Below are 25,562 nucleotides of genomic sequence, written 5' to 3'. Positions count from 1 at the left end.
TTTTATGGCTGAATAATATCACATTGTGTGTATCTACCACATTTTGTTTATCCATTCATCTGTTGATGGACATTTGGGTTGTTTCTGCCTTTCAGTTATTGTGAATAATGCTGCTATGAACATTAGTGTATAAGTATCTGAGTTCCTGCTCTCAGTTATTTTGGGTATTTAACTGTTAGTGGAATTCCTGGGTCATATAGCAGTTCTGTGTTTAACTTTTTAAAAATTGTGGTCAAATACATATAACATAAAATTTACTATCAACCATTTTTAAGTATACAGTTAAGTAGTCTTAAGTATATTCACATTGTTGGGTGCCTGGGTGGCTCAGTTGGTTAAGCGACTGCCTTCGGCTCAGGTCATGATCCTGGAGTCCCGGGATCGAGTCCCACATCGGGCTCCCTGCTCGGCGGGGAGTCTGCTTCTCCCTCTGACCCTCTTCCCTCTCGTGCTCGCTCGCTCGCTCTCATTCTCTCTCTCTCAAATAAATAAAATCTTTAAAAAAAAAGTATATTCATATTGTTGTGCAACCAATCTCCAGAACTTTTTCATCTTGCAAAATTGAAACTCTATACGCATTAAACAACTCTTCCCTTCTTTTGTCCCCCAGCTCCTGTCAGCAACCATTCTACTTCCTATTTCTGTGAGTTTGACTATTCTAGATATCTTCTATAAGCAAAATCATGCAGTATTTGTCTTTTTATAACTGCCTTATTTCATTTAGTTTATGTTTAACTTTCAAAGGAACCACTATACTATTTTCCACAGCAGCTATACCATTTTACATCTCCACCAGCAATGCATAAGAGTCCCAGTTTCTCTATATTCTCATCAACACTTGATGTTTTTCATTTTTTAAATGTAGCAAACCTAGTGGGTGTGAAATGATATCTCATTGTGGCTTTGATTTGCATTTCTCTAGTGAATAATGATGTTCAGCATCTTTTCTTGTGCTTATTGGCCTTTTATGTATCTTTTTTGGAGAAATGTCCGTTCAAATCCTTTGCCCATTTTTTAAAAAGTTTAATTCCACTATAGTTAACATACAGTGTTACATTAGTTTCAGGTATACCATAGTGATTCAACAATTCTGTACATTACTCAGTGCTCATCATGATAAATGTACTCTTCATCCCCTTTACCTATTTCATCCATCCCCCAGCTGACCTCCCCTCTGGTAACTATCAGTTTGTTAATAGTCTGTTTTCTGGCTTGTCTCTTTTTTTTCTTTGTTCGTTTGTTTCTTAAATTCCACATATGAGTGAAATCATATGGTAGTTGTCTTTAACTTATTTCATTTAGCACATTATACCCTCTAGATCCATCCATGTTGTTGCAAATGGCAAGATTTCATTCTTTTTAATGGCTGAATAATATTCTGTTGTAGATATATACCACATCTTTATGTGTTCATCTAATAATGGACACTTGGGTTGCTTCCATATTTTGGCTATTGTAAATAATGCTTTAATAAACATAAAACAATGCTTCAATAAATGTATAGAGAACAAGCATATATCTTTTTGAATTAGTGTTTTAGTATTTGGGTAAATACCCAGTAGCAGAATTACCATATGTGGTAATTCTGTTTTTAATTTTTTGAGGAATCTCCATACTGTTTTCCACAGTGGCTGTACCAGTTTGCATTCCCACCAGCAGTGCATGAGGGAGGGTTCCTTTTTCTTCACATCCTCCCCAACACTTGTGTCTTGTGTTTTGATTTTAGCCATTCTGATAGGTGTGAGGTGATATCTCATTGTGATTTTGATTTGCATTTCCCTGATGTTGAATGATGTTGAGCATTTTTTCATGTGTCTACTGGCCATTCCTTTGCCCATTAAAAAAAAAAAGATTTTATTTATTTGAGAGAGAGAGAGCATGAACGGGTTGAGGGCAGAGGGAGAAGCAGACTCCCCGATGAGCAGGGAGCCTGAAGTGGGGTTCCATCCCAGGACCCTGGGATCATGACCTGAGCCAAAGGCAGACTCTTAACTGACCCACCCAGGCGCCCCTCCTTTGCCCATATTTGAATTGGGTTCTATTTGTATGTATGTATATGATGTGAAAATATTTCTCCTATAGGCTCTCTTTTTAACTCTCTTGATAGTGTCCTTTGATGTGTACAAGTTTTATTTTATTTTATTATTATTTTTAAAGATTTTATTTTTGTGAGAGAGAGGGAGAAGGAGAGCGTGAGCACAAGCAGAGGGATAAGCAGACTCCCCGCTGAGCAGGGAGCCCGATGTGGGACTCCATCCCAGGACCCTGGGATCATGACCTGAGCTGAAGGCAAGCACTTAACCAACTGAGCCACCCAGGTGCCCTGATGTATACAAGTTTTTTTGTTTTTGAATATTTTATTTATTTATTTGATAGAGAGGGACACAGTGAGAGAAGGAACACAGCAGGGGGAGTGGGAGAGGGAGAAGCAGGCTTCCCCCGGAGCAGCGAGCCGGATTTGGGGCTTGATCCCAGGATCCTGGGATCATGACCTGAGCTGAAGGCAGACACTTAACGACTGAGCCACCCAGGCGCCCCTAACTTGTGCTTTATTTTAGAATTGTGTTCTTTAATATTCAAGTATTTTGGAATTTTCCAGCTGTCTTTCTGTAACTGAGGTCTCTGAGAGCAGATACTGAGTTTCTGTTTTTTTAAATTTGTGAAGATATGTTTTAGGGCTGAGAGCGATCAGGCCACCCCCGCGCTCCTGCACTCCCGGCCAGCAAGGCTCGCGGTGCGCCTGCGCGGGATTGGCAGGCTTGGGGGAGCGGGTGCGTAGTGACGTGGCCTTTCCTTTGGTTCTTTACTTCTCTCGACCCCGCGGAGGCTTTCCGGAAGGCGCTTGCGCGGGGGACTCGGCGCTGAAGTGGCCGAGCTGTCGGGAGGGGCCTGAGTGGGCGTTTCAAGGACCCAAGATTGTCTCAAGCCACAGGGAAAATGGTGGAAAATTCACCGTTGCAATTGCCAGAAAGAGCGATTTATGGCTTTGTTCTTTCCTTGAGCTCCCAGTTTGCCTTCGTCCTGTATCTTGTGTGGGCATTTATTCCTGAATCTTGGCTAAACTCCTTAGGATTAACCTATTGGCCTCAAAAATACTGGGCAGTTGCATTGCCCGTCTACTTCCTCATTATTATAGTAATTGGTTAGGTACTCTTATTTGGAATAAACATGATAAGTATCTCTCCACTCAACTCCATTCATACAATCACAGATAACTATGCTAAAAATCAACAGCAGAAGAAATACCAAGAAGAGGCCATCCCAGTATTAAGAGATATTCCTATTAGTGAAGTAAACCAAATGTTCTTCCTGGCAACTAAATAACTTTATGCCAAAAACTAAATTGTATGTAGACTAACACTGAGCATTTACTATAATTTTTTATGTAATAATTTTGATCATAATTATTTTGACTCTCGTACCCAATAGTGAAATGTAAACAAAGTAAGTTGATTCTTTTAGATTAAGTTCTGTTAATATTATAAAAGTTCTTGAGTATTATTAACGAACAGAATAAATAAAATACTGCATTACCATATAGCAGACTTGTTTAAAAAAATAAGTATCAGTAAAAACAAGTCCCTCCAAAAAAAAAAAGATATGTTTTATGGACAAGAATGTGGTCTACCTTGGTGACTGTTCCATATGACTTGAGAAGAATGTGTAACTTGCTGTTGTTGGATGAAGTGTTTTTTTTAATTCGTGTATTTAGACCAATGATATTTAAGGTGATTATTGATGCAGTTGGATTATTATCTACCATATTTTGTTGCTGTTTTCTGTTTTTGTTTTTTTTTAAGATTTTATTTATTTATTTGACAGAGGGAGAGCACAGGTAGGCAGAGGGAGAGGGAGAAGCAGACTAGCCTGTTGAGCAGGGAGCCTGATGTGGGGTTCCATCCCAGAACCCTGGGATCATGACCTGAGCCAAAGGCAGATGCTTAACTGACGGAGCCACCTACATGTCTCTCATCTCTGTTTTTTTTTGTGTGTGTGTGTGCTTCACAAAATTCTTAATTTTTTATTGGTTGTTTTGAGGATCAGTACAGACGTTTCAATTTGTACACAATTCTTAACATACGTATTGAAAATCTAAAAAAAACCATGTAGTTGTGATTCTTTTCTAAAAGTTATTCCAGTGACCTTCCAGCTTAAAATTTGGAGGCAAATTTTCCTTAACAGTATATCAAGTACCAAGATCTTCAAATGCTGATACACTGTTACATTGTTAAGTCCCATTAATTCACAGTGTAATATCATATATACTACATATTCAAATTCTCAATCTCGCACAGCACATTAACAGAGTTACTAGGAAAACTGGACTGCCACAACCAAGATGTTACAGAGTGCACAAGAATTCTGGCCGGGAGAGCCAAGATCTAGGAGTGGTTTTCTTTAGGAAACAATTCTACCAAAAACAACATGGGAATAGAAGTAGTTTAAAATATTCAAGACATAGTAAATGCACGACCGACTCCAAATTGCCATTTAGTATGCTTGGTATTATAGGATATAAAAACTACCCCAGCTATGGAATGTTGAGCTGACACCCAAGACAATCAAAGCCTCCCACATTCAATATCCCACTATTTCCTGGTTGCACCAAAAAATAAACAACCAGCAAATGATTTCACCTCTTAAAAAAAAGCATGTACACTTAAAAAATGGGATGAGGTGGGATTCCCTCCTTCTTAAAAATGTTTCTAGAGCTACTAAAAAACTTGCATTTACAAAATAGTTGATAAAAATATTCCTCTGGATTGTACAAGAAGGGCGACAGGGACCACTGATAAGACATGGTTTATGGTATTAATCAGACTTGGCTTCTTTCTCTCCTGCTTCATCGGAGGCTGGACTCTCATTTTTAGTTTCTCCGTTTTCTGCAGGTAAGTCTTCTTTCGTTTCTTGGTTAGCCACTTCATCCTGTTTTCCCTTTGCTCCCCTTTTCCCCTTTGTTTGCACTTTTTTGTCTGAAGATTTATCCTGAAAACAGCACCATGTTGAACGGTCAGGTTGACTATCCTGCTACAGCTAATCCCTTGATATCATGTAATGAGTAGCTAAAAGGATCAATTTTGAGTTTATCATTTTCATTTACATGTTGGAAGAATCTTTCCTGCCGCCTTTTTTGGCTTCATTTCCACTTTTGCAGGAGCAGGTTTAGCTGACAACCTCGCCGACCTCCTCTTGGGCTCCTCCTTCGACGCCCCCTCGGCGGAGCTGACCTTCCTCTTGGGCATCGTGGCGACCGGGCGGGTGCGTGCCGGGTGCCTGCGGGCCGTGGCGCGCCGAGACCCTTCACGAAGCTGGGCTGCCTGGCCGCTACCGCTCCTCCCGCTGCCCGAGCTGCTGCCTCATCTCTTTTTTTTTTTTTAAGCTGCTCATTTTTTCTTTCTTTTTTTTTTTAAGATATTTTTTATTTATTTGACAGAGAGATAGAGCACAAGTAGGCAGAGCGGCAGGCAGAGGGAAAGGGAAAAGCAGGTGCTTTGCTGAGCAGGGAGCCCGATGCGGGGCTCGGTGACCTGAGCCGAAGGCAGCTGCTTAACCGACTGAGCCACCCAAGCGCCCCTTTTCTTTCTTTTTTAAAAAAGATTTATTTATTTATTTATTTATTTATTTGAGAAAGAGAGAGCCCATGTGAGTGGGGGGAGGGGCAGAGGGAGAGGGAGAAAGAATCTCAAGCAGACTCCCTGCTGAGTGTGGAGCCCCACATGGGGCTTGATCTCATGACCCTGAGATTGTGACCTGAGCTGAAATAGTCACATGCTCTACCAACTGAGCCAGCCAGGCACCCCCTTTTTTCTTTTTCTTTTTTAAATTTTAATTTTTTCAAGTAAGCTCTGAGTCCACCGTGGGCCTTGAACTCATGACCCCAAGATCAAGAGTTGAATGCTTTACTGACTGAGCTAGCCAGGTGCCACTTCATATCCTATGAAGCAGTTTTTTTTTTTTAAGATTTATTTTAGAGAGAGTGTAAGCAGGGGGTGGGGGGAGAGGAGGGGCAGAAGGAGAGGGAGAGACAGTCCTAAGCAGACTCCATGCTGAGCACAGAGCCCAACTTGGGGCTAGATCTTACAACCCTGAGATCACTACCTGAGCTGAAACCAAGAGTTGGTGGCCTAACCAACTGCCTCTGAAACAGTTTTTTTTTTTTAAGATTTTATTTATTTATTTGAGAGAGAGAACACAAGCAGGATGAGGGGCAGAGGGAGTACCAGACTCCCTGCTGATCAGGGAACCCAATGTGGGACTCGATCCCAGGACTCTGGGATCATGACACGAGCCGAAGGCAGACGCTTAACCGACTGAGCCACCCAGGTGCCCCTGAAACAGTTTTATATTTAAAATTTTTGGATCCAAAATTAAATGTGCCCACAAAGAGCTAGAGATTGTAATCTATTTATATTTATTGTGATTACTTCTATGTTTATATTGAATAAACTTTTTTTTTTAAAGATTTTATTTATTTGACAGAGAGAGACACAGTGAGAGAGGGAACACAAGCGGGGAGAGGGAGAAGCAGGCCTCCTGCCGAGCAAGGAGCCCGATGTGGGGCTCGATCCCAGCACCCTGGGATCATGACCTGAGCTGAAGGCAGATGCTTAACGACTGAGGCACCCAGGCGCCTCTGTTGAATAAACTCTTAAATGGTAATTTAATGAGTGTAGAATTTAAGACAGTAGTTACTTTCCTCAGCCCTTTGAAAATAGTCTTCCTTTTTTTCTTACTGACTTATATTGTTGCTAATAAAGTAATCTTAGTCTGGTTGTTACTCTATTTTTATTTATTTATTTATTTGTTACTCTTCTTTAGTTAATCAGTCTTTTCTGGTATTAGGATTATTATTATTTTTTCTGTACTTTCACTCTGCTGGTCTTTGAGTGGATTTATTTATATTTATTCTCAGGATGTGGTATACTTTTTCAGTTTAAGAATTCTTATTTGTCTTCAATTCTGGAAAATTATTGGGCATTATCTTTTAAAATTGTTCTTTGGTCTCTCAAGTTTCCATTATATGCATATTGGATTGTCTCATAATGTTGTTCATGTCTCTTAATTTCGCTTTCATATTTTTTATTTCCTTGTCTTTTCTGCTGTTTTTTGGGAGAGGGAGTTGGTGATTTTCCACTTATTTACCCCTTTTCATTTGGGTTCTACTCTGATGTTGAAACATTCATTGAGATTTTTTATTTCAATTGGTGTATTTTCTTTTTTTTTTAAAGATTTTATTTATTTGACAAAGAGAGACACAATGAGAGAGGGAACACAAGCAGGGGGAGTGGGAAAAGGAGAAGCACTCTGTGGGGAGCCCGATGAGGGGCTCGATCCCAGGACCCTGGGATCATGACCTGAGCTGAAGGCAGACGCTTAGTGACTAAGCCGCCCAGGCGCCCCTCAATTGGTGTATTTTCTTTTCTAGACTTTTGTTTTTCTTAAATGTGCTCCTTTTTTGTTTTCAATATCTTATTGTTTTTCTTTGAACATCTAATTTTATTTAATTTTAATTGAAATTGTTTTTAAAATCAGACAGTACAAACTCAAACGGAATAAAAGATTATTCAGTGGTGTGCCTGGCTGGCTTAGTCAGTGGAGGATGTAACTCTTGTTCTTGGGGTCGTGAGTTCAAGCCCCACATTGGGTGTAGGGATTACTTAAAAAAAAAAAAAAAAAAGATTATTCAGTGAAAAATCACTTACCTTGGACTGCCCCCGAGCTTTCCTCCCTGGAGGCAACCAATATTTACGCTTTCTTATATATCCTTCCAGAGGTATTCTGTGCATGGATAAGCGAATATATGTGTGTCTGTATGTGTATGTTTGTGTAGGCCAGTGTGTGTGTGTGTGTGTGTGTGTTTACATACCAATTATATATTGTTTATTTACTTACCTACTCCAAGGTAGAAGACCACTAGAGTGTACGTTCTTTGAGGGCAGGGATTTTTTTTTTTTTTTAGTAGGTTCAACACCCAGTGTGAGGCTTAAACTCAGAACCCTGAGATCAAGAGACGCATGCTCTGCTGACTGAGCCAGCCAGGTGTCCTGAGGACGGGGTTTTTCATCTCTTTTTATCTCTATGCACTGCTATAGCCTTAGTGCCTAGAATTGTAACATACTACCCATTTTTCTACAAAGTTATCCTCCTTGGATCTTACTGATTTGTTGGACTCCTTTATTATTATTTTTTATTTTTTTAAAAGATTATTTATTTAATTTATTTGAGATAGAGAGTGAGTGGGAGCAGGGGGAGGGGCAGAAGGAGAGGTAGAAGCAGGCTCCTTGCTCAGCAGGGAGCCCCCATGTGGTACTAGATCTCAGGACCCTGGGATCATGACCTGAGCTGAAGGCAGACACTTAACCAACTCAGCCACCCAGGTGCCCTGTAGGACTCCTTTATATCAGTGCTGTGAATTATATTTTCCAAGCTTACAGTGTTTTTTAAATTAGCTTGTTTAATTTTTACAATGTAGAAATAGTCATTTTGTTTTTAACTGTCTTAATCTTTTCATTTTTATCTTTTATTATTCAGAAATTCTCTGTACTTCTATATTGTAAATGAAGTTATTCTTTTCTAATCACTTTTATGATTTTACTACCTATATTTAAATATTTGATCCATTTGGAATTCATCATTCAGTTGTACCAGCAACATTTATTATATATTTAATATTTTTCTCATTAATTGGAAATGTCCTCTTTATACTGAATTTTCCCAAGTATTTTGGTCTGTTTCTAAGCTTTAATCTGTTACCTTGATTTGTCTATTCATGTACCAGTACACACTGTTACAATAATTTAGTTATTGCAGCTTTATTTTAGTATCTAGTTAGTTTAGTTCTTCATCATTATTCTTTCTTTTAAGAATTGTTGTGGTGTTTCTTATCTTTTATGTGAGTTTTAGAATCAGTTTGCCTGTTTCCAAAAGCATACTATTATCATTTTTCTTGAGATTAGAGTGATTTTATAGATTTAGGGATTTAATATCTTTATGGTATTGAATCTTTTTATGTAAGTACACGGCATACCTTCATGATGTGTTCAAGTATTTTGTGTTCCTTGGTAGACATTAAAAATTTTTAAAAATATATGTATCTTGCACATTTCCTGCGATGTTTATTCTTAGGTTTTTCTCTTTTCTATTGTATAAATTGCAACTCTCCTTCCATTGTATCTTCTGTTCGTTGTTTGCATATGAGGACTACTAAGTTTTGCATATTGATTTTTTTGGTAGAGATTTTATTTATCAGGGAGAGAGAGAGAGAGAGAGAGAGAGTGCATGCACGAGAGAGAGTGAGAGAGAAAGCAGGGGTAGGGGGAGAGGGAGAATCAGGCTCCCCTGCCCTGAGCAGGGAGCCCGACGTGGGGCTTGATCCCAGGACTCTGGGATCATGACCCGAGCCAAAGGCAGATGCTTAACTGACTGAGCCACCCAGGCGCCCCTTGCATATTGATTTTTGATGCAGCTAACATACTGAATTTTTTTAATGTTTGTGTTAGATTTTCAGGTGATTTGTTTTGGTTTTCCAGGCATATAATCTTATCAGCTGTGAATGATGGTACATTTATTTATTTCTTATTTTTATACCTCATCTTTTTCTCAACCAACTGCAATGACTAATGCTTACTAAAATATTAAGTAATAGTGATATTTGTCATCTTTGTCTCGTTCCTGACTTTAATGGGAATGCTTGTAATGTTTCCTAATTAATATGATTTGGAGGCTTAAATAAATATCTTCTTTCTAATGGATCTTTAAAATCTTAACTAAAAGGGGTGCCTGGGTGGCTCAGTTGGTTAAGCAACTGCCTTCGGCTCAGGTCATGATCCCAGAGTCCCAGGATCGAGTCCCACATCGGGCTCCCAGCTCAGTGGGGAGTGTGCTTCTCCCTCTGACCCTCTCCCCTCTCATGCTCTCTCTCACACTCTCTCTCAAATAAATAAAATCTTAAAAAAACACAAATTTTCTATTTTTTTTAAGATTTTGTTTATTTAGTTGAGAGAGAGAGAGAGAGAGAAGGAGAGCCCAGAGGGATAGCACAGAGGGAGTGCAAAGAAGGAGAAGCAGACTCCCCACTGAGCAGAGAGCCCAATATGGGGCTCCATTCTAGGAACCTGAGATCATGACCTGAACTGAAGGCAGACACTTAACCAACTGAGCTACCCAGGCACCCCCAAATTTTCTATTTTCTTGAGTTATTTTATGAGGAACGGATGTTGAATTTTACCAAATGTCTTTTCAGAATCTATGATATGATGGTTAATTTTATATGTCAACTTGCTGGGCCACCAAGTATCCAGATATTTGGTCAAACATTATTCTAGATACGTCTGTGAGGGTGTTTTTGGGTGAGATTAACATTTGAATTAGTAGACGTGAGTAAAACAGATTGCCCTCCCTAATGTGGGTGGCCCTCATCCAAGCATTTAAAGGTCTGAATAGAATAAAAAGGCTGGCTCTCCTATGATTAAGAGGGAACTCCTTCTTGCCTGACTGCTTGAGTTGCGACATGGTTCTTTTTCTGCTTTTGGACTGGAACCAAAATTTTCTTGAGCCTTGAGGCTGCCAGCTTTTGGACTGGAACTTACACCATTAGCTGTCCTGGATCTCAGGCCTTCTGACTTGGACTGGAACTACACCATTGTCTCTCCTGGTCTTCAGCTTGCTGACCGCAGATCTTGGGACTTCTCAGCCTCCATTATCATGTGAGCCAGTTCCTTATATTAAATCTCTTTCTCTCTTTATATATCCTATTGGTTCTCTTTTTCTGGAGAACTCTCATACATATGGTAATAAAAGTATTTTTCTCTTTTGATCTTTTAGTAAAGTGAGTTATATTAGTAGGTGTTTTAATAGTGAGCTATCCTTGGGGTCCCTGGGTGGCTCAGTCATTAAGCGTCTGCCTTTGGCTCAGGTCATGATCCCAGGGTCCTGGGATCGAGCTCCGCATCGGGCTCTCTGCTCCACGGGAAACCTGCTTCTCCCTCTCTCACTCCCCCTGCTTAGTGTTCCCTCTCTCGTTGTGCCTCTCTCTGTCAAATAAATGAATAAAATCTTAAAAAAGAAAATAGTGAGCTATCCTTGCGTTCCTGATATATTATTCTTTCACGTGCTGCCAGCTTTTTTTGCTGGGGTATTTTTGCCTTGATATTTGTGAGAATGGACTGTGGTTTTCTCTTTCATGCTTTTGTTAGGTTTTGATAGCAATGTTATTCTTGCCTCAAAAAAATTATTTGGAAGTTTTTTTTCCCTTGTGCTTTGGAACAGTTGAAATGGTATTGGAATTATTCCTTAAATGTTTGATAGAATTCCCCGGTGAAGTGCTTGGTCAGATACTTTGACACTTTTCCTTTTCTTCTGAGGTAATTGGTCTATTTAGAATTTTGTTTCTTCTGTTTCAATTTTGGTAATTTATATTTTACTAGAAAATTATTATTTCTTATAGATTTTTTAATATACTGTCATAGAGATGAGTAAATTTTGACCATTTAATGTTTTTTGTTTGTTTAAGTCCCTTTCAGATTAGTTGCAGTTCTTAGAATGTGGATTCTACACTATTTGGTCTGCTGGTTCTTTTTCATGGATTTTCATTTCTCCTGTGATTTATTCTTCTTCTTTTTTTCAAAGATTTTATTTATTTATTTATTTGGCAGAGAGAGAGAGATAGCAAGAGCAGGAACACAAGCAGGGGGAGTGAGAGAGGGAGAAGCAGACCTCCTGCGGAGCAGGGAGCCTGATGTGGGGCTCGATCCCAGGACCCTGGGACCATGACCTGAACCGAAGGCAGATACTTAACGACTGAGCCACCCAGGCGCCCCCTGTGATTTATTATTCTTTATTGAAAGTCTGTTTTCAGTGGGAGATGATTTTTCTTGGAGTTCTTGTGTTCTAGGTTGTGAATGTGCTTAATACAGTGGTCTCACATTTGCTCTCCTGGAGTCCTATAGGTTCTAGATATGTTGAACCTAAAGGCTTTACTTTAATTTCACGGCCCACATTTTCTGTATGATGTGTATAGTACAAATCTCAAACCTGAACTTGATCTTCATAGTTGGCTTTTATTCCTCACTTAAGGCAATAAGATCTAGCATTATCCCACTACAAATGCCTACTATGAAATGGGAGAAAGCTAATTTTATTTTGTGGTATTTTAGAAAGTAATTAGTTAATTTTATGGTGAGATCACTATCATTGGGAAAGAGAGAAACAGGTCTATTTATTTATTCCCACATGTAATAGTCTGATACAGGGTTTAATAAACTATAGCCTGAAGGGTGCCTGGGTGGCTCAGATGGTAAAGCGTCTTCCTTTGGCTCAAGTCATGATCCCGGGGTCCTGGGATCGAGTCCCGCTTCGGGCTCCCTGCTCCTTGGGAGCCTGCTTCTCCCTCTGCTTCTCTCTCTCTCTCTCTCTCCCTCTGTCTCTCATGAATAAATAAATAAAATCTTTAAAAAAAAATAAACTATAGCCTGCCACTTTTTTTTAAATAAAGTTTTATTGTAATACATCCATACCCATTTGTCAATGTATGTTTTATGGTTGCCTTTGTGCTACAATGACAGAGTTGAATAGTTATAACAGAGACCATATGGCCTAAGATATTTACTATCTGACCCTTTATAGAAAAAATTTGCCAACCACTGGTCTGATAACTATAGTGCAGCTAGGATATGGTTAGTTTTTATCTTTGATTCCAAAGTACACATGACTACAGAGTTTTAAAGGTCAGGTTGAATAAAAAGTGTATCACTAGCAATAAAAGGAAATATTTGACTTCTGGTGTGGGAGATACACATTATACAGGTAACTTAAGGACTTTAAGTTGCCTTAGATAGCAAAAGAAAGACTGATTGATGAATGACTTCACATTGAGGAATGTGGATTTATGTGGCTTGTATTCCTTTAAAATAATTCAGTTTTAGAATTTACGACCTTCTGGTCATTCATCCTTAAAAATAGATCTTAGTTACGTTATCTGTTCAGTTGATACTGTTATTCATTTAGTTCTGAAGTCTGGCTTTAGGTAAGTAACAAAGACCATTGGGTTATATTTCATGAAGGATGAAAAAAACCATGACTAGCAAAGTCCTCATGGTCTTTATGTGGTCTTTACTGTGTGGGTCAGTAGCCCCATGAATTACAATTAGAATAGTTTGTTGTTTTCTTTACTAAGAATTATTTTTAAAAATTTTCTTGTCTTAAGCAATCTTATTTAGTTGTATAGCTGTAAAAATAACTGTTTGAGCAGTTGGTTTGGAAGGAACTTGGGCTCCTTTAGATTGTGACTGTCAGAGGTATAGCACATTTCTTAAATTAACCAACCTGATTATTTCATTGGTTAAACTTGGGCTGTCTTTATGAATTGTAAATCTCTTAGGACCTCAAAAAAAGTTAAACTGTTATTGGGTAACATGTATTTTAGGTTATAAATAATGGTCAATGTTCTACAGATTACCATGATAGAATTAGAAGGTTTTGAACATAAAGCTCCCTTTCAATATCTATATAATTACTGATTATAAGGAGAAAAAAGAGAGAGAAGCTGCTACTTTCTGTATTCTGGGAAAGGTGTGTAGAAGAAAATCTAAATTCATTAGAAGTGAAGCTTAGTTTTTTTTTTCTTTCTCGTACTATATGTTTGAGAATATATATAAATACTTTAAAAATGCACATAAAAGATTGGTTTTATTTTATTTATTTTTAAAGATTTTATTTATTTATTTGACAGAGAGAGACACAGTGAGAGAGGGAACACAAGCAGGGGGAGCAGGAGAGGGAGAAGCAGGTTTCCCGCAGAGCAGGGAGCCCGATATGGGGCTCGATCCCAGGACCCTGGGATCATGACCTGAGCCGAAGGCAGATGCTTAATGACTGAACCACCCAGGCGCCCCAAAAGATTGGTTTTATAATAATTCCAGAAATGGATTTATTCAAACCCAAAAAAACAAAGAAGTCTTCTCTTTTAGTGTATCAGCTTCTATATTTCACAGAAATATGTTTTTAAGGCTAATGATTTAGCTAATTTGCTGTTAGGAAATAATTAAGGCAGATGGACTAAGGCAGTGGTTCTCAACTGGGGGCAGTTTTACCCCTAAAGTGATATTTGACAGTGTTATTTTTGGTTGTCACAGTTAGGCAGGGGGTGCTAATGGTATCTAGTGGGTAGGGCCCAGGGATGTCACAAAATATTCTGTAATGCACAGGACAGTACTCTGCAATAAAGAATTATCTGGTTTTAAATGTCAGGAGTGCTGAGGTTATAAATCCCTGGCCTAAAAGTATTAGAGAAGAGGAAAACATTTTATAACCTCTGTTACTGAATTCAGTGAAAATATACTTTTAGAAACAGAATAGGTTGGGTTTGCATTTATAATCATTTGTGAGCTTCAAATATTTACCTTTGATTATTAAGCTTTACTTTTTCACATTTAAAAAAACCCATGAAATAGAGATTAGGGTAATTTCATTGTTTTTAGGAAAGTGACTTAGAATATTTTGGATTTTACTGAACTCTATTTAGGGAAGGACCGAAGCATGTGTAAGTGGAGATGACATTAGTGTTTGTGTGTACATTTGTAAAGTAAGTGAGAAAAATGTAAAACCAAATGGACGGTGGTCTCAGTCTCTCATCCTCTGGTAAGTGGAAAATATGTCCAGCTCCATTGTAGCAGTGATTGACAACCTGTTTAATGTTTCCAACTAAGAAGTGCTTCTGTCGGGCGCCTGGGTGGCTCAGTTGGTTAAGCGACTGCCTTCAGCTCAGGACATGATCCTGGAGTCCCGGGATCGAGTCCCACATCAGCAGAGAGTCTGCTTCTCCCTCTGACTTTCTTCCCTCTTGTACTCTTTATCTCTCATTCTCTCTCTCTCAAATAAATAAATAAAATCTTAAAAAAAAAAGAAGTGCTTCTGTTGAGATACAGTAGAAGGTTCTTATGTTCTTTTTATACTGTCCTTGTTTTGTTTGGGAATATGATTGGGAGGAGACTTTTTTTCCTTTTTTAAAGATTTTATTTATGTATTTCAGAGAGAGAGAAGGGGCAGGGGAGGCGCAGAGGGAGAAGCAGACTCCCTCTGAGCAGGGAGCCTGGCGTGGAGCTCGATCCCAGGACCCTGGAATCATGACCTGAACCGAAGGCAGCCTCTTAATGGACTGAGCTACCCAGGTGCCCCAGAAGGAGACTTTCTAGGATGATTATTGTTCCAGTGTCTTGAGATAACTCACCTTTTATTACCCCATGATATAACTCTGTATTTTAGCATGTATTCTGAAAACTAAAACCTGGAATCCCATTCCAGGACAAAGTAGCAGTGTCGCTTTTTTTCTTTTTAACAATAGCTTTACTGAGAAATAATTCACATACTATAAAATTCTCCTTTTAAAAATAGCTTTTGGGGGGCGCCTGGGTGGCTCAGTCGTTAAGCATCTTCCTTCTGCTCAGGTCATGATCCCAGGGTCCTGGGATCGAGCCCTGCATTGGGCTCCCTGCTCGGCGGGAAGCCTGCTTCTCCCTCTCCCACTCCCCCTGCTTGTGTTCCCTCTCTGGCTGTCTCTCTCTCTCTGTCAAATAAATAAATAAAATCTTAGGGGTGCCTGGGTGGCTCAGTTGTTGGGTGTCTGCCTTTGGCTTGGGTAATGATCCCAGGGTCCTGGGATTGAACCCTGCGTTGGGAATCACTGCTCAGCAGGAAGCCTGCTTCTCCCCCCCCTCCCCCGCTTGTGTTCCCTCTCTTGCTGTGTCTCCCTCTGTCAAATAAATAAATAAAATCTTAAAAAAAATAAAATCTTTACAAATATATACAATTCAGTGTTTTTTAGTATATTTACAAGGTTGTGCAGCCATCACCACTAATTTAAAAAATTTTTTTATCATCCTAAAAAGAAAACCTGTACTCATTATTAGTCACTCCCCATTTCTCCCGTCCCCCAGTTCCTGACAACCACTATTGCACTTTCTGTGTCTATGGATTTACCTATTCTGGATATTTCATATAAATAGAATCATACAATATGTAGCCTTTATGACTGATTTCTTTTACTTAGCATAATCTTTTCAACATTGATCCGTGTTATAGTGTACATCAGCACTTCATTCCTTTTTATGGCCCAGTAATATTCCACAATATGGATAACACCACATTTGTCTTGTATCCTGTAACCTTGCTGAACTCTCTTACTATTTTTTTTTTAAAGATTTATTTATTTGTCAGAGAGGGGAGCATAGCATATTAGTTACCTATTACTGCATAGCAATATTACCATGAATGCAGTAGTTTAAAAGAACACATATTTATTATATCTGTTTCTGTGGTTCAGGAGTCCAGGCATGACTTAGCTTAGTCTGCTGCTTCATGATCTTACAAAGCTGCATTCAAGGTGTCAGCTTGGGCGGGGTGCCTGGCTGGCTCTTGATCTAAGAGTTGTGAGTTCAAGCCCCATGTTGGATGTAGAGATTACTTAAATAAATAAAAGGAAACTTAAAAAAATATAAAGGTGTCATCTGGGGCTGGCATCTTATCAGAGGTTCAAGTGGGGAAGGATCTGCTATGTGACTGATGGCAGCATTCAAATCATTGCAGTCTGTTGAATTGAGGGCTTCACTTGATATGGTTCATATGGCAGCTTGATTCTTCGAAGCTAGCAAGTGAGTCTCCTAGTGAGATGAGTTACAGTATTTTTTTTTTTTTTTGAGAGAGAGAGAGTGCATGCCTATGGGGGGAGGGGCAAAGGGAGAGAGAGAATTTTTATTATTATTATTTTTAAAGATTTTATTTATTTATTTGACAGAGACAGCGAGAGCAGGAACACAAGCAGGGGGAGTGGGAGAGGGAGAAGCAGGCTTCCCACGAAGTGGGGAGCCCGATGCGGGGCTCGATCCCAGGATCCTGGGATCATGACCTGAGCCGAAGGCAGACGCTTAACGACTGAGCCACCCAGGCGCCCGAGAGAGAATTTTTAGAAAGATTTTTATTTATTTATTTTAGGTGGGGAGGGGCAAAGGGGGAGGTAGAGAGAAACTTTAGCAGACTCCATGCTGAGCGCCAAGCGGACATGGAACTCGATATCATAACCCAGATACCATGACCTGAGCTGAAATCAAGAGTCCAACGCTTAACCGACCTAGCCACCCAGATGTCCCTATGTGATTTCATATTCATTTTCATTTCAGATACCTTCTTTTCTTATCATTATCATTGTTTTTCATAGCATGATTGTTCCCTCCTTTGTGTCTCCTCTATACCCTGTACAGACTTTTATCAGAGCAATGATACATTTTATGGCATTTTGTTTTATATGTTTGCCTTTCTCTGTTAGATCAAACCTCCCTGTGTTTTTCATCTTTGTGTCTTTAGTACTTAGCACAGATTCGGCCATGTAGAGGGTACTCACTAAATATTTGTTACATGAGAAAAAAAACATATTTATTATAAGAAAGTATAGAATTTGCTAATCAATATGTTGTATACCTGAAACTTATGTAACATTGTATGTCAATTATATTTCAGTATAAAAAAAAGAATGCATTGAGAAGCAACTTAAGAGAGAGAGAGACTCTGGAGCTAAACTGCCTCTATATGAATTTTGGCTCTACCACTTACAAGCTTTCTGACCTTGGGCAAGTTATTTGACTTCTGTGCCTCCATTTCCTTATCTGCAAAATGGAGATAATGATAGTCCCTACCTTAGGGGGTTGTTGAGAGGATGTAATGAGCTAGTATGTATAAAATACTAGAATAATGTCTAGCACATAATATAGCCTATATAAGGGCTAGTTATTATTATTATTTTTTAAAGATTTTATTTATTTGACAGAGAGACACAGTGAGAGAGGGAACACAAGCAGGGGGAGTGGGACAGGGAGAAGCAGGCTTCTCGCTGAGCAGGGAGCTCGATGTGGGACTCGGTCCCAGGACCCTGGGATCATGACCCGAGCCGAAGGCAGACGCTTAACGACTGAGCCACCCAGGCACCCCAGGACTAGTTATTATTATTTCTGTTACATATGCAGTTAAGATTTTGAGTTCTTTGTGCTAAGTACTGTGTTAAGAACTTGTATACATTATCTTTTTAAATTACCACAACAATCTTACAAGTGGTTATACTTCCATTCTGTAAATGAGGAAATTCCTTCTGCCGTGGGAGCCATTAAGAAGCAGCAGCTATGGCTCAGCGACCCTATGAACTTGGGCCTCAGCAAGGGCCACAAGGTGACTAAGAACATGAACAAGCCAAGGCACAGCTGCCACTGCGGGTACCTCCCCAAGCACACCAGGTTTGTGTGGGACATGATCCAAGAGGTGCGTGGCTTCACCCCATACAAGCATCGTGGCATGGAGTTTCTCAAGGTCTCCAAGGACAAGCATGCTCTCAAGTTCATCAAGAAAAGGGTGGGGACACACATCAGTGCCAAGAGGAAAAGAGGGGAGCTGAGCAACCTCCTGGGAGCCGTGAGGAAAGTGGCAGCCAAGAAAGATTGAACTCCTCCCCTAGAGGGTTAATAGAGCTTTTTGGAACTTGAAAAAGAAGAAAGAAGGAAGGAAGGAGAAAGAAGAAAGAAAGAAAAGAAAGATGAAGGAAGGGAGGGAGAGAGGAAAGGAGAAAGAAGAGAAAGAAAAGAAAGAAATTGAGGTCCAAAAATATTTAGTGTCTTGCCAGTAGGTAAATGATACAGCTAGGATTTGAATTCCTAGCTGTGTAATTGATGAATGGAATATTATACCTACTTTAGATCCAGTATATAAGAAAAAATTTTAAAGATTATTATTATTTTTTAAGATTTTATTCTTTATTTTAGGTGGGGGGAAAAAGAGAGGGGGAGGGGCAGAGGAGAGGGAGAGAATCTCAAGCAGACTCCATTGAGTGCAGAGCCCACAGAGGACCCAGATCCCACCATCCTGAGATCATGACCCCAGCCAAAACCAAGAGTGGGACACTCAACTGACTGAGCCACCCCAGCGCCTGAAAGATTATTTTTATTGTTTTTACATATTTATACTAATTTATACTGTATTTCTAGAATATGATTTTGTGTCACACACACACTGCATACACACACACACGCACACTGTCTTATAGAGTTCAGCCTGATTCACTTTGTGTGGTAAGTATACAACTAGCTATATAAGAGGCTTAAGTTCCTACTTTCCCCCTTGGTATATATTTCCTAAATTGACAGCACTATGTCTGGAAGTGCTAAGCTATAAGAAACAGTAAACTTATAAACTAAAAGAGCCAGCTATCTGCCATCTGCTTGGGTACTGAAAAATTGATTTATTCACATTCATGGTTACACATTTATTATTTAGTGCACATGGAGTTGTCATGCAAACTCTATCTGTAGCAGTATTAACAGATGTGTTATAAAGAAAGTAAGGGGTAACTATAGGAAACAAACGGTTGCTGGGAGGGGAGGTGGGTGGAGGGATGGGGTAACTGGGTAAGGGGTATTTAGGAGGGCTCTTGATGTAAAGAGCACTGGGTGTTATGTGCAACTGATGAATCTTTAACTCTGCCTCTGAAACTAATAATACATTATATGTTAATTGATTTTTTAAAAAGATTTTATTTATTAGAAGAGAGAGAGTGCACATGAGAGGGGGGAGGGGCAGAGGGAAAGGGAGAAGCAGACTCCCCACTGAGCAGGGAGCCCGATGGGGGGCTTGATCCCAGGACCCCGGGATCATGACCCGAGCCGAAGGCAGATGCTTAACTGACTGAGCCACCCAGGTGCCCCTAGATAATTGATTTTAAATAATAATAAAAAAAGTAAGGGGAACATTTTAGTATGTGAATGTTATTTTGTTGTAATATGTTTTATTTTTGTGCTTGGGAAGGTAAAGATTTTATGTTCTCTGGTAGTTTTGTCTGCTTTATCTGAGAAATAAGATATCGGGTCTTAAAATGCTGGTGTGGCCTCGGTGGTCTTATTGCCCTAACTGCCTATAGTTTTTTAGCTTCTCAAACTACAACTTGTGACATTTGCAAGACAGTGAATCATTTTTCTTTTTTTTTTTTAAGGATTTTATTTATTTTTTGCCAGAGAGAGAGAGGAGAGCAAGGGAGCACAAGCAGGGGGAGCTGCAGGCAGAGGGAGAGGGAGAAGCAGACTCCCTGCCGAGCAAGGAGCCTGATGTGGGGCTCGATCCCAGGACCCTGGAATCATGACCTGAGCTGAAGACAGACTTTTAACCGACTGAGCGACCCAGGCATCCCTCTTCTAAATGCGATCATTGTCGCAGCCTGAATCTACAAATACTCCAGGATATTTTTCAAATTCTCTATTTTTTATTTCATGGTTGTGTTTGTGCTTTTCTATCTGCCTCTCTGCGACCTCACTATAAAAAGTCTTTTCGTTGGGCGCCTGGGTGGCTCAGATGGTTAAGCGTCTGCCTTCGGCTCAGGTCATGATCCCAGGGTCCTGGGATCGAGTCCTGCATCAGGCTCCCTGCTCCTTGGGAGCTGGCTTCTCCCTCTGCTTCTCTCTCTCTCTCTCTCTCTCATGAATAAATAAATAAAATCTTTTTAAAAAAAAAAAAGTTTTCGTCAATACTACATATGATCCTGTTCTAACAAGATGTAATGACTATGTTTTAATAGTCACTGTGTCAGAGAAGAGTTAGATCTATAGTCTTGGAGGTATATAAGGCAGCTTTTGCAAGATGACTAAGAGCAAGACAGGATGATGTGAGGCAGTGCATGTTCTACCTGAGGGTGAAGGTTAGGAGGAAGCCCATTAGGCATTTCTGAAGTACCAGTTTTTAGTGTTATTTCTGACTGAGATATCAGTTTATACCAAGGCTGTTTGGAGAAACAAAGTAATGAGTTCTGGGAGTGATCTGAACTATCCCCAACTTCTAAAACATCAATGAGCAAGATGTGTGTATATGAGTGTGTGTGTGTTTCTGGCTGTCCATGTTTGTCCCCTCATGTCAGACCAGCCATTTCAGAATTAAATTGCTCCACAGAGTCAGAGAATTAAGGGAACCTTCAATATCAAGAATGAGATTGGGGTGGGGCGCCTGGGTGGCTCAGTCGGTTAAGTATCTGCCTTTGGCTCGGGTCATAATCCCGGGGTCCTGGGATTGAGTCCTGCATCAGGCTCCTTGCTCAGTGGGGAGTCTCCCCCTCCCCCTCCTCCTGCTCATGCTCTCTCTCTTTCTCTCAAAAATAATTAAACAAATAAATCTTAAAAAAAATAATAAATTGGGGTGCCTGGGTGGTTCAGTTGATTAAGTGTCTGACTCTTGATTTCAGCTCAGATCTTGATCTCAGGGTCATGAGTTCAAGCCCCATGTTGGGCTCCTAAAAAAATGAGATCAAGGAAGATCAAATATAGAGAAAACCCTTCATTGTACAGCATTACTCTGGCATGAAAGCATTGTTATATAGGAATTGAGCACATTTTTATCCATCAAAATGTTTTCAGTGTCAGAAATAATCAAGGAAAAGAGTACGGTTAGAGGCACTAGAGCAGCGAGGTTTGAACCTTTATTTGTGGAGGGTGTGAAGAAGGAAAAGAGACAAGTAGCAGTCAGAGATAGGTTCCTAAAGGTCAGGGAATGTGCCAGATCTACCAAACATAAATTCCAAGGGCTGGACACCATATTACAGAGATTTACAAAAGAGAGTTTAAAGAAGAAAACAAACTTCCCTCCCCATCCTCCACCACCCTTTTTCTTTTTTTTAAAAGATTTTATTTATTTATTTGACAGACACAGTGAGAGAGGGAACATAAGCAGGGGGAGTGGGAGAGGGAGAAGCAGGCCTCCCGTGGAGCAGGGAGCCCGATGTGGAGCAGGGAGCCCGATGTGGGACTCGATCGCAGGACCCTGGGATCATGACCTGAGCGAAGGCAGATGCTTAACAACTGAGCCACCCAGGCGCCCCAACTTCACCACCCTTTTTAAAGGAGTTTAGCATTGAAAAGTATGAGAGAAAGAGGATGATAGCAGTCCAGTTAGGCTTTGGGGTTTGCACCTAGATAATGGTCTCTGTTGCATATCCTTATTGTCTGTCAAAACTACTTCTTGCTACATTTCCTATTGTTTCCTTGTTGCCTTTATCTGGTTCTGCAACCTCTTAGAGGTACTGGGGATTTCCGAGAGGGAGCTCTTCTGGGGAGGTACAGTATTTGGTGTGTGTCTGTGTGTGGGGAAATGATGTGTTTTAAAGGAGACACTGTATTTCTATCATATGCATACTGAAGTTTCACACACAGCAGTGTATGATTGTAGCCTTTGGCCATATTCAGTACATTTAATATTTCCTCTAGAGTTTGTGTGGAAAGTTGGGCTAATTAGTTAAAGAATTTTGTAGATGTCTCAGTGGGTTGAGCTCAGCACTAGGTGACACCAAGTGACAATTTATCAAGTAGCATATTTTACTGTGTTCATATTGCTGTGCAGAAATACCTGCTAAGATCCTTCACCTCATTTGATAATTCAGCTGGGAAAACAAAAACTAGAAGCACACAAGTTTCATGTATAACTTCCATTCATTCAGTGCATAGAAGTATTTCTGTAAACATATGATATTATGTGAAGGCATGTGAAAGATATTACAACAAGTTGATTCTAGAGTGTTACCATTTTTCAGCAAGGAGAGTGAGGGTTGGTTGCTTTCCTTTTGTGATCTCATAGCACTGTTGATACTTCTAGCATGTGATAAACAGTGTAATTATTTGCTATCTTTTTTTTAAAGATTTTATTTATTTATCTGTCTATCTATCTATTTATTTATTTATTTGACACAGAGAGAGACACACACACGGTAAGGGAGGGAACACAAGCAGGGGGAGTGGGAGAGGGAGAAGCAGGCTTCCCGCTGAGCACTGAGCCTGATGTGGGGCTCGATCCCAGGACCCTGGGATCATGACCTGAGCGGAAGGCAGACGCTTAACGACTGAGCCACCCATGCGCCCTAATTATTTGCTATTTTATTCATTTATTTACTCAGCAGGTATTTTAGTTAATGCTCACTAGGTGTAGGACATTGAGCTAGGTGCTAGGGATAGAGGAATAAAATCCTGCCCTAAAAGAGCTCTTTGCTTAAGGTAGAAGACAGGAAATATATTTAAAACATAGTATTTGCTAAAATGAGCTTTAGCAAGAGCCTGAAATTGCTTAATACATATTTGCTAATTGTGTGAAAGTATGCATAGGGTACTAAGGGATATAATACTGGGCCCTAGTATAAACATTGTTTGAAGGGTTAGAGGCTTCCTAGAGGAGGTCACACCCTTGAGTTTTCCTGAGGAAGAAAATAGAGCTTGTCTGTGCACAAGTAAGGGAAAGGACATTTCAAGCAGTAGGAAAGGCATGTGTAGAGGCACAGAGGAATATACTAGGAATGGTGAGAAATTTGGTTTGGTTCAAGTCTGGTGGATGCATGTAAAGGAATGGCAAGACTCTTATGAGTCTAGAGGGAGAGGCAGGGTCCAAAAAATAAAAGATTTTTTTTCTTGGTCCAGAGCCATTGAAGATATGTTTCTTTATCAGTTTTTTCTATTCCCAAATCAGCTGTTGGTTTGTTGGAACTCTCAGTTGTTTGTTTTCTATTTCATTAAGTTTTGCTTTTTATCTTTATACTTTCTTTATTCTGGCATTTTTAGTTGAACTCTAACTCATTTATTTTGAATCTTTTGCATATCAGTTAGGATTGTCTTTGGCAGTATGTTTCAGAAACCTGAACATAGTGGCTTATACAAATAAGGGATTAATTTTTCTCAAGAAATCTTGAGAAATGCCTGTGTTGTGCAGCTGCTTAAGAAAGTCATCAACAAACCAGGCTCCTCCTAGCTTCCTCTGTCTTTAGTGTTGGACTTGCCTTTTGGTTACGAAGTAACTGCCCCTGATAATAAGGACTGCATCTTTGCTGCAGGCTATAAAAGGCATAAAGGACAATTTCATCAGGAAAACAGTAGCATTTCCAGAATCCCTACCTAGCAATTCCCATTTACATCTCCTTACTTAGTGGTAATGTTACCTGGCTTCTCTAGCCATAAGGAAGACTGCCAGATTGAATGTTTTCATTAACTAAGCACATTGCCACCTATTTGGGGTCCTGTTAGTCAAGAAAGGGGGAAAAGTAGATGTTGAGTAAACATTATTGTCTGCTATGCTTGTTTTTAATTATCTTTTTATTGTTGACTTATAATTGTATTTCATAGTGGTCTGCGAATGTGGTTTTGGAAACACATTTTTTTTTTTAAATTGTATTTATTTATTTAGAGAGCATGAGCATGAGGGGCAGAGGGAGAGGGAGAGAGAAACCCAAGCGACTCTGCACAATGCACAGAGCCTGATGTGGGGCTCGATCCCATGACCCCGAGATCAGACTTGAGCCAAAACCAAGAGCTGGGCACTCAACCAGCTGAGCCACTCAGGTGCCCTGGAATTACATTATTTGAAATTTTTTGAGAATTCCTTTATGATGTAGTATCCATGCATTTTGGTAAATGTTTTCATATAGACTTGGAAAAAAATAAAGCCTACCTTTATTGGAACAATTTTAGATCAAGCATGTCAATTTTGTTATTAAAATGTACCATATCCATACTTTCTTATCTTCTAGAACTTTCAGTTTCTGAGAAGTATGTTAAAATATCCCATGAAGATTGTGGATTTGTCAAATTTGCCTTGTATTTTGTCAGTTTTTGTTTTAGACATTACAGTTCTGTGTTGTTAGATACATACAAGATCATGATTATTATTTCTTGGCAGAATAATTGTTAGGTTGTGTGCATGCAATGCTTTTTTTCCTTAAATAAGTTGTTCTCAAGCCTTTCAGGCCCAATGTTTGCATTATCTGGGTTCAAATTCTGGCTCTGTCATTTACTAGATGTATGATCTTGAGAAAGTTCTTTAATCTCTCTGTGCCCAGTTTCTATAGCTGTAAAATGGGGAACATTAATAATACCTACCTCCCAGAATTATTTTGAGGATTAAATGGGTTTATGTATATATATATATATATGTATATATATAGTATATTTTAAATATATATGTAATATATATATATAAAGCATAGCAGAACCTAGTACGTAGTAAGTGCTATGAATAATAGCTATGTTATTGCTATTATAACAGTTTTTTATTATAAAAATTTTTTAATGAACTTCCCTGAAATGAAATTGATAGGTGATTGGGGCACTTGATTAAGTGTCTGCCTTCAGCTCAGGTCATGATCCCAGGGTCCTGGAATGGAGCCCCATGTCAGGTTCTGCTCAGCGGGAAGTCTGCTTCTCCCTCTCACTCTCCCTCTGTGCCCTCTCTCTCTCAAATAAATAAATAAAATCTTGAAAAAAAGAAATTGATAGGTGATTAGGTTACTATTGTTCAAAATTATAAAGCATCAACATGATATCCTAACTCTATGATAAACAACAAGTAAAAGAAAATTAAGGTAGTAAAAATACAGATTTCAGTATACAAAATTACTGTAGAAAACTTAATGAGGTAGTCAGATGCTTTTACCCTCTTATAAATTACTAGTTTTAAGAGAAGACAATCAAAAGCCACTCCATGCAAGAAGAAAAATTGAAGAGCAGAGATGCTGGTGG

General features: G+C 39.4%; 2 protein-coding genes and 1 pseudogene across 2 annotated transcripts in view; all 3 read left to right on the top strand.

The window, feature by feature from the left end:
* Positions 1–25,562, top strand: part of TESK2 (testis associated actin remodelling kinase 2) — a 137,255-nt gene that overhangs the window by 26,956 nt on the left and 84,737 nt on the right. The gene's annotated exons all lie outside the window — the stretch shown is intronic.
* On the top strand, positions 445–3,342 carry LOC113911396 (annotated as a pseudogene).
* LOC113915625 (60S ribosomal protein L36-like) lies at positions 5,001–18,480 on the top strand. Its single transcript, XM_035727392.1, has 3 exons — positions 5,001–5,010; positions 5,156–5,259; positions 18,097–18,480. The coding sequence occupies exons 1-3, from the start codon at positions 5,001–5,003 to the stop codon at positions 18,478–18,480; spliced, it is 498 nt and encodes a 165-aa protein (XP_035583285.1).

The sequence above is a fragment of the Zalophus californianus genome, chromosome 4 (assembly GCF_009762305.2).
Source record: "Zalophus californianus isolate mZalCal1 chromosome 4, mZalCal1.pri.v2, whole genome shotgun sequence".
NCBI classification, from domain to species: Eukaryota; Metazoa; Chordata; class Mammalia; order Carnivora; family Otariidae; genus Zalophus; species Zalophus californianus.
The sequence above is the reverse complement of the archived record's forward strand: the minus strand, read 5'-3'. Positions and strand labels throughout refer to the sequence as shown.